Here is an 18,029-nt window from a genome sequence, read left to right as displayed (position 1 = left end):
AAAATATTTTTTTGTTTCAACATTTGTGTCACATCTGAGAGACAACATAGAATTTTATCACTTCGTTAACATGCAATTTTTCTTTTGCTATTTTTGTCTTTACCTAATGTTGTGTTGGGGCTTTCTTAGCGAGACAACACAATAATCATCAATAAGATATGGGAATAAAATATGATAAAAAATTGTTAATTAGGTGCGTCCTCGATACGAAAAAGAAGGGACATTGAACCCGGATTAAATTAATTAGGAGTTTGTTTCTGGATTTACAAAGTCAATATACAATTATACACGATATTGAAATGAGAGTTTATTCATCGAACATGTCTGTTTATTATGAGAGTTTACTCATCGAACATGTCTGTTTATTATGTGTTCAATTAATATTAATTAACTATTCATATGGCTATCTTTAGTTGTCTCACAACTCACAAATTTGTCATTTCTGCAAGGACCAAGTTAAATTTGGGGTCAACTAAAAAGCTCAAGTAAAGTTAGAAATTGTCAAACAGCTTATATTCTAAGTATGTAGAACCGCGTTTTTCCTAGAGTCAAGTTGTATTTCCCATGCAAAATTGTCTTGTTATGTGGAACATCTTTCGTCTTGGGGTCCCATCCACATAAACAATTTCCATTTCAACAAGATTTATGACCCTTTTTTTAGTGTGTAAAATGAAATTCTATCTCAATGATAAAGTTGTAATAATGTCATTTCGTTTTAACTTGAAGTTTCATCTTACTCAATTAGGTCCCTCGTTATTATAACTCTTCCTCATTACAAATTCCAATTGTATAAAATATCCTCCTCCATTTAATTCACAAATCAACCAACACCAAATTAAAGTTCTAGGTCTTTATATTAGACTGCTGGCAATTCTTCCTAGCTCTTTATATTAGACTGCTGACAATTCTTCCAATTTATGTACCTTCATAGGAAAAATCAAAGATGATCCAGGAAATAAGACATTTTCGTGCATGGCAAATTAAATATATCAGCTTGAGTCGAAGAAAAACGGAGTTCTGAGCCGAAATCATGAGTTTTGTTTTTCTAATGTCTGCAAAAAAAAAAAAAAGAGAAACCGGACTAATGTCTGCAAGGAAAAAAAAAAAAATAAAGAAACTGAACTAGCTTTAACGCAAAAATCACCTGCAGTACGCAAACTTCTACTGCACAAACATTTAATGAGGTGTTATATAACTTGATTATCTATATATATATATATATATTTTTTTTTTTTTTAAAGATAATTGATTTGGTAGTGTTATGCTGCAACATAGTCAATCTAATATGTAGTTGGTGTATATTGTAATTTATTTAGAAGAACACGCTACAAAAAAACTAAAAAAATCGATAAAAACTGAAGTAATGAATAAATGACTTAATTAATTTGATTTCCTTTTAAAGAAAAATACCCAAACAGAACCATGAACATGAGAACATCCCTAATTAGAGTAATGCATGTTAAAATCTGATTAACTAACAAATTCTTCCCATTCATTTGTGAAAGAGAAATACAATTTAATATTTAATTAGAGCGAGATCCATTTTCACAGCCTTATTATTTACGTTCAGTGAACAAAGGAGATATAGAAATGTGAAAGAGGGAAAGAGTGGGCATAGTAAATTTTTGCATACCTCAGGTAGTTTATGCGTTAAAGCAAGTTTGGTTTAATTTGCCTTTTTTTTTCCAGACATAAATCCGGTATTTTTTGGAAGCCTAGATTTGTGCATTTTGCTGTATAAAGTTAATTTTGGGGTCAATATGTATCTATATTTTACGTGTATAAATTTTGATTAAGATATATAAAAATTTGTTACTTGAATATGTGTATTTTTTGGTTTATAAACGGGAAAGAAAGACGAGTCCATGTGACAAGTTGTGGCTGCGTAACATTAAAAAAGAACATGATTACCTTGTACGAGTCTAATAAATATATGCGACTATGACTTATGAGCACACATAGGGACGTGTGATGAAATATTTATTCATTAAAAGAACAAAAAACAGCTTTATCTTTTTTTGTTTGTCCATTTGTCGTTATGAAGATTACAGCTTAGGCTGCGTGATTAATACCTGTGTATCATAGCCTTGCTGTTAGCCATATTAGATTATCATATACTCCCTCCTGTCTGCACACGGTTATCCAAAAATCATTTTGGACCTTCCTAGAAGTGAGACTTATTACTTCTCAGAGTTACAAACTAAGTGAAAATACGTACTGCTTATTACTTTAAGATAATTAGGGATAAATTTTTTATAATTTGCTAATGTCTTGCACAGGATAATCTTTTATAATTTGCTAATGTCTTGCAGCATTCATTAATTTTACCCAATTTCATAATTAGCAGTAGCAGTTTTTATGAGTTTCGCTTCACGTCAAAACAGCCAAAGTCAAATTTCAAATTTCACAAATGATGACTGTTTTTCAAAAAATAGCTAGCCCGCACTAATACTACATGCTTAGCATTTTCACATTGTAATGGTAGACCGAATATCTTCTTTCAGTGGTCCATTTTCCCATAGAAGAGTCCTCAGTGCGCTAAAAAAAGTGTTCATCGAACAATATTCCCGAATGACATTAAGTTGACTTAAGAAGTAAATTTTTTCCATCTAACACAGGTCATCTGATGATCAATGTTGTTAATGTAGTACTGACATTACCCTGTACAGAAACTAGATCAATTAATCTTCACCATGCATAATTCAGAAATTGTTTTCCCAAAGAAATCCTCCTTGGTTGCACGACGTTACACAAACTTTTGGAACAAAAAAGTGCAGTAATGCACCCAAAATGATGAGAAAGTAATAATTCAGTTCTTCAGGAATGCTACAGTCGCTACACGTGAGCCTACTGATCCTCCGAATGTGAATGTAGGATATGTGCGAATGTGATCAAGGTAGCGGAAAGGAGGAGGATCTACTGAAGCTTCTTGGCCTCCAACTGCTCCAGCTCCTTGACAAGCAGCGTTCCTTCTTTGATTGAGCGTATCCACTTCTTCTACCAATTCATCTCCCGCACTGTTACATGATGTAATTACCTAGAACAGGTGGCCAGTCAGGTTAAAGGAGATGACGGCTAATTATTTATCATGATGAACTCTCTTCACAAATAAATACATAATGGTATGCACCATTTTATCAGAAAAGATCAAGTGGGAAACACTGAATTAACAGCCAGAAATGTCGATATACTAAATTATATGATGTTAACTTGTCAGGAATGCTTCCTACGGGAATATATTTCCCAGGCCCAACATAGTGGTCTCTATAATGTCTCTGCATCTATTCTTTTTGACACTGGTGGGGGCGCGGGTAAGTATTTAATCAGCATGTTTCAAATTAATAATAACAATTGGAGAAGGATTGGCACTGAGAAAAAAAATATATAAACAGGACAGAAGCCGGAGGGACTCACCAATAATCCACCAGGAGCAACAAGCCTTGAAACAGAGTCCCAGTACATAATCCTGAGATGACCACACAATAAGATGACAAAGAAACGGTATTATAGGTAAAGAATCAACGAACACCTTAACTGTATGAAACGGAGCTACAGGAGAAATATAAAACTGCTCATTGTTTAGGGAGTTTAACACTTATAGAGAGTGGACAACTTTATTTATTTATCTATCTATTTTAGATCTCGGACCAAGTACGTGAAAATATTTTGTTGATGAGCAACGATAATGCATGAATGATGGATGTCACTATTACTTGAATTCGGGATCTCTGCATACCTTGATACCATACTGAATTCTATCATCACTTGATCCAGAAAGTAAGTTTAAAATAATAAAAAAGAAAAACGTTTATTTATTTATTTGATTGAGACCGGAAGTTAGAGCATTAGAGGGAGGACCCAGAGCAAGAGCGTTTTAGGACATGATTTATAAAAACACAGACATGTGTAACATACAGGATTTACTACCTTTTGATTGGACCGTCAGGATGCAGTCCAATGGCATCTAAGGTTCCTTTATCCACAACTAGCAGAAACCTTTTATCCAATTTTGACTCAAGAATGTCATCAACCTGTTAGCCAATAGAAATTTACTTAACCATAAAATTAAAAGAAGCCAATCTCCAGCAATGAGAGCACAGACAAATAAGCACACATGACAAGTACATAAAATTAATAAAATCATTGATCACAATTGGTAAGACAGGTTCTACCCTATGTAAAAATTCCGCGTAAATTTAGCACCTTGTTCCTATCTTGATCACTGAAAATATATAATAAGTGCTATATCTTCCAGCACAGAAACTTAATAAAGGTTCATCCCATGCGGACACAGTCCTGAAAATGTCAGGATTACAGGGGAAACATTCATAAGTAAAAGTAATTTTAACTTGCTACAATCCGTATTTGCAACCACCCGACTGTAGCTAACAATGAAGAATAGAGACTGCTTAACATTTAGAAGATAAGAGAAGCACTGTGTTTCCTTTTCTTTTTTACACTGGATTCAGATGCTGCTGTGTATACATCACATATTTGCTTAATTGTTAAAAGACAAAGGTAAATTTTACCAAGAACTTGACATTGGTGAAACCATCACGATCAGCAAGGCTTCTTGCAAGGTTAACTGCTCCTTCACTGTAGTCGGTTCCAGTGAGATCAGAGAACCTAACGCCACATTTAGTGTGTATTAGTGAGTAACAATCTTCGGATCACCCCACACCGCCCCACCCCACAAAATCCCCAACACATATACATCGAGAATGTTTTGAGTTTAAAAACTAAATAAAATTTCTTAATAGACAAAATACTCCCAAGAAGCAACCAGTAGGTTCTTAAAAAGTTAAAATAATAAAAACTGGACACTTTTGGTAGAAGCTAAAAGATATAGATGTGATAAGAAAGCTGTATAATCTCCTAATATTAACCACAACAGATACTTAGATGTTCTAAATTTGACATAATTAGACTAACATATCATGTAATATAACTTAACTGAGTTTTAAAGTTTCAAGAATTCATATTCATATAACTAATCAAATTTACACTTTTGATGGGATTCTCACTATCAAACTCATTTTTAACTATTTCTTTCACCAACACATCATAAAAGTCAATTACAAACCTTTGTCTACAAAAGCCAACTGTAAGCACCTTAATCAAATGGCATCACAAGAAATAGGAAGAAGAGAGTATATTTTTTTTTTTTGAAACTGGTAACTATAAAAGAGAGTATATTTATTTATATCTTCCATTGAATCTCAAATAGTAATATATGCTTATTGTCGTTACCAATTTAAAAAAAAAAAAGTAATATATGCTTATGGTTAAAAAATCGATCATCGAGCAGGCTATGTGGCACAGTGGTAATGGGAAAAATATCGTAAACAAACCTTCACAACAGCTAACTGTTTAATACCCTATGAACTAGATAATGCAAAAAAGTGTTCACCTTTACACTGGCTCTTTAACAGATTATAGAGAATAGGTGCATCAAAAGCATCTCAGACAAGAAAGCTCATCTATCAGTTATAGAATGACAAAGGAAGCAAATAGCTGGCTATAGATGTATTGCTAGCATAAATTTAAATTTACCCTTGCTTAGCAAGCTCTTGTAGAAACAGACCATTGCCAGTCCCAATATCAAGCACGCTCCAATCTAACACGTCTTTCTCATGCTGCCCAACAGGCTCAGAATTACCATCAGCTACATGATTTGGCAAGCGACCCCGGCAAAGGTCCATGCACAAACCTTTGGTCCAGGAGGCAACATTATCCATGACATCACCACCAAACCTATAAAAATACAGCAAAAATATACACATCAACAGATCTCTCTTGACTAGCAAAATGATCCAGTGGTACAAGTACCACCCTCTCCCTTTTTTGCTGGTTTTCATTTAAAGAGTTGAAATGCTAATCCTGTAAAAGCCTAAAGGAATAAAGAAAGACCAGGCAAATTACTATCATTTTTTATGATTGGGATAAAAATATCACAAAGAGCTAACAATGTAGCTCTTACTCCAGTCGCTCATCAAAAGTGTCACGCTGTAGATCTTTAATACATAAAAACTCTAGTTACCGAACCACCATTCATTCTCTGAGCAAATATGAGTCGCCCCTAGTGATCCACACAGGGAAACAGATAATGTATGACTTGCTTGATAGAGAAGTTATAAAGCGTAGGAGAGAAGCACTACTTGGAATTCTTCCAACTTGAGATTCAAAAGCAACATCTTATCTGATAGCTAAGATCAAAAGAAAGATTTTGAGAATCTTTGCATAGGGTTTTAACCAAGAACTTTATTCAAATACTTAATTGAGTTTTGGTTTACCAAATTCATAACTAGTGTTGGGCACTAAGATACATGTCAACTAGCAGTAGCTGGATTTTCTTTTAATTTTCTGATCAGAAAGAAATGCCGAAAACTGCTTAATTTGCTGGATTACAAGAGAACTCAAATCCAAACTGATGTCCCCCAGGGAGGTGCATCTAGAAAAACTTCAAATGTGGTTTCATCAGCTAACCCTAACTATCAGTACTATAAAACTTACCAGATCTGTTATCTTAGCGAACTGACCAATGAACCTTTATGCAATACTATTGAGCAAGAAAACATGATTTTTTTTTAGATATCGTAATCCCTCAGTTTCAGAAAAAGATGGCGGGGTTCGATTAGAGACTTGTATGCCATTGAAGAAATAAGTGTGATTTACAGAATTTGTCAAATTTTAGAGAACTTCTAATTTGCCTTAAAAGGCATAATTGTTCTATGTAACATGTATAGGGATGATTCGGATCAAGATAGCCTAGAATAGCTCCAAAGGATTCTTATATCGGACCCCAACTTTATTTGGGATGGAGGAGCAGTTGATTGATTGATAGGTAGTATCACAATGAAAGGAACGATGACAACATAATACTTAAGTGGATCAATGAAAAGGGAAGAGATTGCAAGCTGTAAAACGGGTAGCCCGGTGCACTAGCTCCCGCTATGTGCGAGGTCCGGGAAAGGGCGGGACCACAAGGGTTTATTGTACGCAGCCTTACCCTGCATTTTTGCAAGAGGCCGTTTCCACATCTCAAAAAGATTGAAAGCTGTCATCTTGCTAATACATACCAAACTTCACCAGCGTGGCCATGCTCATGGAAGTTTGCCAATTCATCGGCATAAGCAGCCTCCCAATAGCTTTGGAAACCAAGCATTGAAGAAACTCCTTCACCATCCTGCTCATGCTCATCCTTGTCAGAACTGCTCGTACACGAAAAACAAGAAAAACGAAAGTCCGTAAACCTTTTGCACAAACATAAAACAAAATATTTGAGTTTCTAATGGATAATCTTTTCTTAAACTGTATACAGAGCCCAACAAACATGTGACAAGATGCAGTTTGGCTACCACTTTATTCACTTAACTTTATAAAGTGCACTCACAGATTTTTCGACTCCTCATTTCCACCACTACTTAGCTCCGAGATAGAATTCTCGTGGCTCAATAATGGATAAGAGAAAAAATAATCATAATACATAAAGCTAGGCCTTCATACAAGGTTAAATATGGTTAATTCTCTCCACCCTAATTTATACAACACTTGTTTCATTTTACACATACCAAAATATTTGACATCATTTAAGAAATAATAATAATAATAATATTCTGCATAACCTTCACACAACATTCAATTATTCAAATTCATTTTTCTATACACCTTTTAATTTTGAATGATCTATTTTCCCCTACAAAATATACTATCTTAAATTTTTTATAACCTTCACACAACATTCAAATTTGTTTGTCTATACACACCTCTTACTTTTGAATGATTTACTTTCCTCTACAAACTGCACTATCTTAATTTTTTTTTTTTTTTTTTGAAATGTAGTGCCACTATTTTAATGTTTTCCAGTTCAATTAATATAATTAATTATTTAAATTAGCATCTTATACCTCATGTCCATTCAAACACAGTCTTACGAATATAACTAAAATTACACTCTCCGTATAAAAACCTGTAATGTGGTACTACTATCTTAATGTTTTTCCAGTTGAATTAATATCCTAATTCATAATTTAACTTAAACATCATGTTCATTGAAACAAGTAACGGACTCGCAGTCATATGAATACGACTAAAGTGAAAACTGTCCCGTAATATGAACCTGTAATCGGCGCGATAATTGAGAGCTTCAGTAGCATCAGTGTGGCGTTGCTCATCATCAAGAGTACTTCCATATTCGCTCTTTATGGACCACGAATCTGCCGCAATTGAGCGGTCGTCATCGGAAATCAGCTCAGATGGTCGGACGTCGGAGTCTTCCGGCAACAGTCTCATTCCGGCCATATAACTATGATGATGAAAAACCCTAAGACCAAATTGTTAAGGATCTGAGAGAGAGGAGTATCAAGTACGTTTTAGGAGTTGACAATTATGGAAATTACATTCGATGCAAGCGTGCCACCACGTCGGATCCACGGATATTTTTGTCTTTTCCCTTCTCCGTTTCATAATTGTTGTTATGCCATTTCCATGTTGAATTTGAGTATTCGTATTTCAAGTAAAATATAGATTTTATTCACAATATCTTAAATTTTTGCAAAAAAAAAAATTAACTTCTACTTTCAATTGTAGCTCATTATATGATTCCGGATAACTACAAAGATTTTTACCGCTTTTAAAATTAAATAATCCACTAGCCAAAAACAAAAAATTAAGATATAATTATAATATATATATATATACGTATCGATTAAATTATATATGTAACTATCTTTTTTTGCCTTGAAAGATGAACGTTTTATTCATAATTTAACAATTAGGAAGCCAAAATCATCATAGCCGCTAAAATCACAAGTTTAATCTCAACATTCGATGGTGATCACTACTAAAGCCTTTCTTTGGAACCACAATTACTTTGCTATAACTTCATCTTCCAACACAAAAAAACATAGACATTATGGTTGCCTTACAAAAAAAGGACATCTTGAAATCCTGAAAATTGAAATAAGGATTGCTATGTGCTTATTACTATTTAATCATTTAACTGGAAAAATGAATCGATCACACAAAATCTAGATCATAAATTAAACCCAAGACTAACCTAACCCATAAATTCAAACAAGTAAATTTCATCAAGTCATAAACAGAAACCCCAAAATAAGTATGATTATAGGATTCTAAAACAATAACAATTTACTCTAAAGGACAAAATTGAAGAAAATCACACGAATCAAAAACACCAATAAAATGCAAGAGGGAAAAAGGGGAAATTCTAAAAACTGTAAAATAGAAGAAACCCCATTAATCAGGAAAAAAAAACCCATTATGATCATAAGAAAAAAAAATCCAAATTTACCTTGCGGGTAAGCATATGCACGCAAATTGTTGTGCTTTCAGGTGAACTAAGGTATTTAACTAATTAAGAGAATAGTAATAGTTAATCTCGACTTCCAAATGGCCTAGCCAATTGGGGCTTAGCTTTAGGTTTGCAAATTACAATTACAATACATATTATCTATGTTTAGGGGTAAAATTATAAATATGATAAATCCTTAACGGTTTGCCCAATAACAAAATTGAGTAATCCATCCCCCAACCGATAAGTCGTTAATTATAAAATTTTAATCCATTCCCCAACCGCTAATCCGATAATCCAATACCAATAAGCCAATAAACTAATTTCGCGGAAAATTAGAATCTAGCGGGTACATAAATGAACCCCTACTTTCAATTGTTGCTCATTATATGATTACGGAGCCAAAGATTTTTACCGGGAAAATTAAATGTAAGCGTACAAAAAAAAATTAAGATATATAATATAATATATATTAACGTATGAAAAATTTAGAGAAAAGGCCATAAATAATCCCTTATCTATGAGATAGGGTCTGAAATTTGCCCTTAACTATACACTTACCGGTTTAGTCCTTTAACTTTCCAAAACTTATCAAATTTGAACTATTTTTTAATACAAAATAAAGGATAAACTCATAAACCTTCGTGAGATTAATCGTTAAACCATTCCTCGTACCTATATATTCGCTCTCCTGCTTCTTTTCCTCAAGTTCCTCTTGTTCAAAAAAAAAAAAAAAAACTTCGAACCTGGGTCGCTATTGTCTCTAAAATTCGAAAAGACAAACTCGTACACAAAAATTTTGTAACCATTCTTCTCAAACACCTAAAAAAAAACCGGTAAAAAGCAATCGAAAATCAGACTTATTTTCAATTTTTTTTCAATAATTTTAAATCCTTTTTTTTTTTTTAAGAAAATCGACACTTAGTGTATTTTTTGCACAAAAAAAATATAATTATTTTATATATTATTTTCTAAAATAAACCGATGGAGTCCGTCGGTTTTTTATTTTTATTTTTTATTTTTATTTTTTTTATAAAAAAATCGATTTGGGAGACTCTAAAGACTCTCATCTTTTTAGAAAAAAAAAACGGTATAAATTAAATCAATGTAAGTATATGAATAAAAAATATCAATGGTCTAGTGGTAAAGCCCTTTAATGGCAAGGAACATACCCGGGTTCGATTCCAAGTTCCTACATCTCATCCTTTAATTTCAAAAAAAAAAAAAAAACGTCGGTTTTTTTTTTAATTTTTTTTTAACAAAACCGACGGACTAGGTCGCTTGTCCGTTCTCTTTAATTGACGCTCCAAGGCATCCGTCGGTTACGAAACCCGAGAGAGAACTCGAGGAAAAAGTTGAGGTTATAGAATGAACTTAAGGAAAAAGAAGTAGGAGAGAGAAATATGGAATTCAATATAAATTTTTAACGATTAATCTCAATGGGCTTTAAGTTTACAAAAAAATTATTTTGATAAGTTTTTGAATAGTTTTTGACTAAACCGGTAAGTTTATAATTAAGGGACATATTAGACCTACTCCCATAGATAAGGGACTATTTATGGCCTTTTCTCAAAAAATTTACCTAACTACATAATATAATTTTTCACCAAAAAATGTCAATTGACACTTTTAGAAGAAGGATGACTCCGTTGTCTCCGCCACTAAAAAATGCATTCTTAGAGCACGTCGCACGATTTGAAACCACAATCAAATCAACAGATAAAATCACTATACGTAATTTTATCTTAAATCGTATTTTCTCTTATAAACATAAAAACCCCACAAGTTGTGAAAACTATTAAAACATTCTCAATTCTTATACAATCTTACCAAATGAGCAAGTCATAGTTCATAACAAAATTAATACACTACTAGAAGGCCTTTCTAAAAAATACAACATCAATTGATCAAACTTTAGTTCAATAAAAATAAAAATTAACATGAACAGTAATATAACTACTCTTTAATATAATCCTCCCACATGGTAGACATAAATAAAGGTTGGTGGAAGTTAATGAGGTTGGTAAATGGTTAGTGGGAGTAATTGTTAAAAAAAAGATTACCAACTTATGAGTCTTTTTTTTATAAAATATAAGCTTATGGGTCAAGTTTTATATTAAATTTTTTTGAAATCATGGTTTGAAATGCATGTCCAAATGCTGGTTTCATCTCATGGTTTCAAACCGCATGTCCAAACGCCTACTTATATTCGGTCACTTTGAATTTCAATTAATTCGAATTTGCACCGAAAAATTCTAAATTCTACTTTAAAGGTAAAGCACTACCTAGAAAAGGTGACTTCATTCCCTGTTGTTAAGACAAAATTATTTACAATGTCAGGGACGGAGCTATCCTATACCTGAACACCCTTCGGTTTAAAAATTATACGGTACATAAATGAAAGTTTGAAAATATTGGTTATGTATAAAACAATGAACACTCTTGGAACATCTATGTGCGGGGCAGAACTTCTGCCGAAACAAATTGCTTCACTCATATCTTTTTTATTTTATTATTTTCTTATGAGAAAATTTGATAATAAAAATAACGAAATATAAACTTTAAATCAAATAAAAATATTTACTTAAATTTACAAAAATATTATTTTTAAATTTTTTGATGTTTTTGACACCTAGTTTTATTTAAAAACAAAGTACGTTTGACTTGATTTTTAATTACTCAAGAAGTTTGTATAAAACCACATCGTCTAAACTCGTCGGACACCGTCAAAGATGGTTGCCTGATTCTCACTTCTCTAGTTCTTTTTTAATTCTATTTTGTTACCATTCAACCTTTTGTTTTTACTAGTGCCCGATGATTTTCTATATTGGACTTCCTTGAGTGATTTTCTTTGGTCAACTAAAACTTTTAGTGAAAACTCAAAAATACATTTCAAAGTTTAGTTCTTGGATAATACTCTGAGGAAAAATTACGAAGGAAATGGCAAGGCCGAAATTTATTTATTTTGATTTAAATTTTTTTATGCACCCACTCATTGGAAAAATTTATTTACTTTATAAGTTTGAACACCCTTAGCCAGATTCATGGCCCCGCCAATGTACAATATCGACATTTTATGTTTTATTTAACTTCCTCTAAGGTTTTGTTTGGTACAGAGGAAAATATTTTCAAATTTTATCATGTTTGAGAGGTCAAAATATTTTGAAAATATTTCTCTAGAAATATGAGTTCCTCAATTAGAAATAAATTAAATGACTTCCTTAGTGAAAATGGAGAAAATAAGTTTCATAAGTAGCACTACGATATTATTCGCCATCTCCCAACACCTCATCCCAACAACCTTGACCCACCCCTCGAATCCCACCTCCTAGCCAGCCCACCCCTCGGCCCGATATGTACAACCCCAACCAGGGGCAGAGCCAAATAGGGAACCCCTTCGATGGATAATTACATTGTTTATACATGGTAAAATTAATTTTTATGTGTATATAGTATACGTTGAACTCCCTTTGGCTTATTCGTGTGTTTACTCTCCGTATTTTGAAATCCATAGGTAAAAATTCTGGCTCCGTTGCTGCCCCCGACCACCCTGCCATTTCTACTCCTGTTCTCGCTACTTCACCGTCCCATGGCGTTTTGCTAGATTATATATAAATGATCTTAAGATTATATTTTTTGCTTACTTATCAAACACAAAATTAATACTAAGAATTAGTTCCTTAATTTCAACTTAATCATTCCTTCATTTCAACTTAATCATGTTTCGTAGTTACCGCTTGAAGAGTCAAAAGATATTTTTTCAAATACTTTTTAAATATTTAGAATCGTTAACTATTGTGACTTATAATCGTTAACTATTGTGAGTTATATAATTTTTATGTAGTTTCAAAATGTGTTTATTTATTTTAAAAAAGTAGAGATTCTATGTCCAAATTCGCAACGAACATTAGTTAGTTTGACCCTCATATCAAACCGCATAAATTAAAACAAAAGGAGTACTTATTTTTCAGAAAAATAATTTTAATAAAACAGTTTTCTACATACCAAACGCCCCTTTAATGTTGATTGAATGACTTGACTACGTCTATTGATTGGATGACACTCAATTCGTGCAAAGTTCAACTTCAAAAAAAAAAAAAAATCAAAAATAGATTAATCAAAGAGCTTAAAATTTCCACCGATTACATTGATAATTGCTTAAAAAGTGAATGAGTACCCTTGCTTTCCGGAGAGAGGTATAAGATTATCATTTAGTCTTCTGCATTACTGATTTGCAAGTCAATTTCTCATGAAGGAATGAACTGTAGAATGCACCGCCCAAATCATTTCTTAAGTTTTCACACTCATTCAAGACATTTCAATTTCAGAATCACCAGAATTTGTAAGAAAGGACATGTAGCCTTCATGAAGCCCATTTCTCAATGCAAATTCGTATCAGTAATATACAGAATCATACACCCTCCATTCCATAACTGTCACCAGTATTTTAGAATTATAAAAAATGATACAAAGAATCTGTAAATAAAATACAAAAATAAAAAATAAAAAATATACGATTTTCTTCCCTTTAAAGTAGGTGAACATAGAGATAATTTGCTCATTATAAATGATAATCTTATTCTTTGAAGGAAAATACAACAATCTACAACATATAGTTCTCCCAAGATCCATATATTTGTTTCATTAGTCAACAGTATAATCGCAATTAACAAGTATAAAACACGAACTATACCGTAAAGTTTACGGTCTAAATCGTACCTTAATTACAGAGATTGCTCCAATGAACATCGTAGAAGACCGCTTACGTCTCCATGAAATCCTTCATATAAGTTCTTCACACAAGGGAGAAGAGTGTTTTCTATTTGTTGGGAAACAAAAAGCACGGAAAAAGTTACTTTTTCTTCTTTACCAAAATTAAGCCTTTTTTTTTTTTTTTTTAATTTTGCTGATGTTGAAGGGATACAACTTTAGTAATTTTCTCAACTTTTTTTCCTTTTCCATTTTATGTGTCTTTATATATATATATATATATATATATATATATATAATAATATATATATATATAGAAAATTATCTCTACTTATTGTGTCAAAAAATACTGGCTCCGATGAACCCGTAGCACTAAAGCTACATCCGGCATTGCTTATATTGATGGTAGAATATAAAATGAGGAATGGTGTGATTAAAGTATGTGATTCACAAGCCATATATTTATTGTTTGATGAAGATCACGGATTATTTGTTTCATGATGAAACATGTACGATCAAGTCAAAATTAAAATAATTATGCTTATCAATAACGGCAGTTATTTTCCCAATTTGGCTAAATTAAATTTCCTTTAATATTCTTTTAAAAAAAAAACATTTTATGACAATCAAATATTGAAAAACTTCTTTGTTGGCCTTTGATTGAAAAACAATGTTTGCAAGAAATATTTTTTTCTTTTTCCTGCAAAAACTTCTATTTATAATTTTGAACCAAATGCCAACAATTTGGAATGTCATGTGCCTTTGAGCTCGGGTTCTTCAGCTAGTTTAATAAAGGAGTTTTGGTTCACATGCTAGTCATGTTCGATCGTAATTCTTGATTTATTTATGAGGTAAATAATAATGATGAAATTGTTATGTGGTACTTAATTATGGACATGTCATTTGTCTTTAAATATGTTCTTTATGTATTACTACATATATTTTTATTCACATTATATTCCATGTAAAATAATACATAATTTTTCATGATTTAATGGGAGTGCTTTTTAATACCGCCAATTAAACACTATGTACGTCGATTATGCAGTGATTATTTATTCTTATAAAATTCATCAGACAGAGAGAGGGAGAGTTGCATATATATGAGTTACAAATATTGACTACCATAGAATTTCTTTTCGCCCTTCCAATACAAAAGTTCAGCTCTCGATCCTTCGATCAAATATGAGCCTCACTCAAAAAAGATTAACTAGAAGTTAAAAGAATAATTATGAATTAAGTAAAACAATTTTCTTCATATACACTTTTTTCCTTAATGAATGTAAATCACAAACGAATCTTATATCCTAATTATCTTTAAAAGAATAGTTTCTCCTTACTAAAATTCAAAGAGATCAACTTGAATGAAATTTGTTCAATTCCTCATCTTGAACAAACTGGTTCTTCAGCAATAGTTTCCAACAATGGTTTCTTTGACCTACACATAGACAACCTTTGCTTGAATTCTTCAGTTGAAAAATCTTCAATATCATCCAAATTCAACTTGGGCAAAGCTGTTTGTTCATAATAATTACTCTGAATCTCTTTAACTTCCACAGCAGATGACTCTGCACATTCAGGCAAGATCCTGAATTTTCCAATTGACACCCTTTTGGAAGAAACAGAGTTAGCAGTAAGTAATAAAGCACCCATATCACCTGCTGTAACAAAAGAATTCACTCTTTTCATTGGAAACATGACATAAACATTTCCCATTTCAAGATCTTCATCAGCATTAAGTGCAGAAAATCTTCTGCCTATATGAAGTGACCTTGTGTTTACAAGAAAGAAATTAGGAGTTTCCAACATGAGCTCTGCTGCTTTGATTGGTTGATAAAAATGACTTATTTCACCACTTGGGAGTATGACTTTTACACCTCTGGATTGCTTGTTGCCTCCTGGTCCTGATAAGGTGCAAGATATATAGTTGCCCATGTTAATATACAAGATTGTTTTTATTATGGATTGTAGAAAATAGAGGAGAGTTGTAGATGAGTTCTTGGATTTGATAGTTTGTTGAGGATGAGGAATGACGTTGTGGTTGCCATATATATAAATGAGGGGAATGTTGGTAGAGGGAAATAAGGTAAAGTCAAAAAATATAGGATGAGTAGAAGACAGTTGTATAAAGTAAGGAGAAAAAAGTATGTGGAAGAATGATAGTAGCCACATGACAGTTGACATCCGCGTTTGATTGAGTGGGATGATATATGTGTACCGGAAGTTGAAAGGAAAGTACGTTTATCGTGTTCACTCTTTTTTTTTTTTTTTTTAAATATAGTGGAGTACGTTTATCTAGTTGGTCTCTATGATTGAGGATGTCTAATTTCTTTTTTTGTTAAATGCGTGTGGAGGCCACTCATCTTTGATCTAACTTTACGTATCATTTATTACCGAATTCTGGTGTCACACACAAATAGATTTACGTGTTTTAATAGTGGATGCTAGCTACTCGCATTTACAAAAGTGGACAGGTGAAAAAGTTGAAGTAGAGTTGTTTTACATTGGAGCACTGGAGAACGTGTACAAAAAGGTCATTTCCCATTTCTATTAACATGATGCACTTATCAATAAGTGGATAGGAAAAGTGAAGACTTTGACCACGATGAATTTAGGTGCGGCTTATTTTTATAGGCAACACTATAGGGAGGGAAGGGTTCATCCGAGTCCCTTTTGCATGAAAATTACACTTTATATATACAATTTTTTTAATTGTACATACATACTAATGAAAGTGGCCACGCTTCGCGCGGTGATAAAAGTATCATCAAATTTGTATCTTTATAAACGGCAAAGGCTCAAATATGTCCCTAACCTTTGCGAAATTGTACACATATACCCGTCGTTAAAAGGTTGGCTCGAGTATGCCCCCAACGTTTTTTTTTGCGCCATATCTGCCCTTATGCTAACGGTGCCCACAAAAACTCGGGTCCCCCTCTTTTTATGACCCGTACCCGCTGCCCCGCCCGAACCCAACAAATTTAATACCAACGTTATTATTTTCTCTCATTTCACTCTCTCTCTTCTTCACCTCTTCTTCAATGGAGTTTTTCTTTTCAAAAAATTAGGGTTGTAAATTCCTCTTAGATTGAATGATATTTTAACTAGTTTAGCTCTATTGTTTGATTTTGCTCATTATTGCTCTTGAAATGTCTCAAAATTCGAGCTCGTCAACTAGCCATGGTCTGCTTGTGGTTGTGAGTTGTCGCACTCCATTTGACTTCGTGGACTCCAAATAATCCTTGTGAGACACTTTTTCGTGTGCCATAAGCCCGATGTAAGCTAGCTCTTTTCTTTTTCATAGGTGTAATTTGTTTTGTGGTTGATTTTTTTTTTTTTTGTTTTGCCGTTAATTTTTTACGTTTGTCGAAGGCATTATATCGTGGATATCGGGTGGGGAAGACAAAAAAAATTCAGCAAGAGCTATCCAAGTGATCAACAAATTGAAATGTGAAAAGGATGCTCTCGTAGTGAAAACAATATTTTGAGAGCGAAAATGATGCGCTTATTAACGAAAACAAGTTTTTGAAGGATAAAGTTGAGTTTCTTCAACTTGAAGCTTTGAAGGAAATTGTCGATGAACTTGAGGCGAGCTCTTCAACAATTCATAATGATGATTTTAAGGAAATTGTTGATGAACTTGAGGCGAACTCTTCAACAATTCATAATGATGATTTTAAGGAAATTGTTGATGAACTTGAGGCCGATTCTTCAACTATTGATAATGTGACTTTTTTAAGACGTTGTGCATGAGCTCGAGGCTTCTTCTATCGATAATGAAGATTTTAAAGAAGTAGTGGATGTGGTTGATGCTTCTTGTATTGGGTGGGAAGTGTTTGGAATTTGTCGGTAAAAGTTTATCTTGTATTATTGTGTTGCTTTGTTTGGTTTGTGTTTAGTTACATGTTATGAGGGAAGATTTGAAAAATTGATCTAATGTAGGTTGGAACATTTGGTTTGGGTTTTAGTAGTTCACATTTAGATGCAATGCGATGTAATGGTTTCG

General features: G+C 32.8%; 2 protein-coding genes and 1 long non-coding RNA gene across 3 annotated transcripts; 1 reads left to right on the top strand and 2 right to left on the bottom strand.

Annotated features, from left to right (window-relative positions):
* Positions 1-2,622: 2,622 nt before the first annotated feature.
* On the bottom strand, positions 2,623-8,497 carry LOC132046686 (uncharacterized). The gene is made up of 7 exons (XM_059437398.1): positions 8,120-8,497; positions 7,080-7,211; positions 5,554-5,754; positions 4,530-4,626; positions 3,928-4,031; positions 3,415-3,466; positions 2,623-3,037 (listed from the first exon to the last, which is right to left on the bottom strand). Exons 1-7 carry the CDS (start codon positions 8,299-8,301, stop codon positions 2,810-2,812), a joined length of 996 nt encoding a protein of 331 aa, XP_059293381.1. The 5' UTR covers positions 8,302-8,497; the 3' UTR covers positions 2,623-2,809.
* Positions 4,038-4,338, top strand: LOC132046687 (uncharacterized). Its single transcript, XR_009412770.1, has 2 exons — positions 4,038-4,239; positions 4,295-4,338. It is a non-coding gene; the product is annotated as an uncharacterized LOC132046687 (long non-coding RNA).
* A 6,909-nt stretch (positions 8,498-15,406) lies between the features above and the next one.
* LOC132047857 (uncharacterized) lies at positions 15,407-15,958 on the bottom strand. The gene has a single exon (XM_059438836.1). It carries the CDS (start codon positions 15,956-15,958, stop codon positions 15,407-15,409), a length of 552 nt encoding a protein of 183 aa, XP_059294819.1.
* Positions 15,959-18,029: the final 2,071 nt, after the last annotated feature.

The sequence above is a fragment of the Lycium ferocissimum genome, chromosome 2 (assembly GCF_029784015.1).
Source record: "Lycium ferocissimum isolate CSIRO_LF1 chromosome 2, AGI_CSIRO_Lferr_CH_V1, whole genome shotgun sequence".
Lineage (NCBI taxonomy): Eukaryota > Viridiplantae > Streptophyta > Magnoliopsida > Solanales > Solanaceae > Lycium > Lycium ferocissimum.
The sequence above is the reverse complement of the archived record's forward strand: the minus strand, read 5'-3'. Positions and strand labels throughout refer to the sequence as shown.

Excerpts from the sequence above, each read along its gene's own strand:
- LOC132047857 (XM_059438836.1), bottom strand. The coding sequence starts at position 15,958 with ATGGGCAACTATATATCTTGCACCTTATCAGGACCAGGAGGCAACAAG.
- LOC132046686 (XM_059437398.1), bottom strand. The coding sequence starts at position 8,301 with ATGGCCGGAATGAGACTGTTGCCGGAAGACTCCGACGTCCGACCATCT. Across the intron at positions 7,212-8,119 it reads AATTATCGCGCCGATTACAG|TTCTGACAAGGATGAGCATG; the intron begins GTTCATATTACG and ends GTGTACGAGCAG. Across the intron at positions 5,755-7,079 it reads GGCCACGCTGGTGAAGTTTG|GTTTGGTGGTGATGTCATGG; the intron begins GTATGTATTAGC and ends GTATTTTTATAG.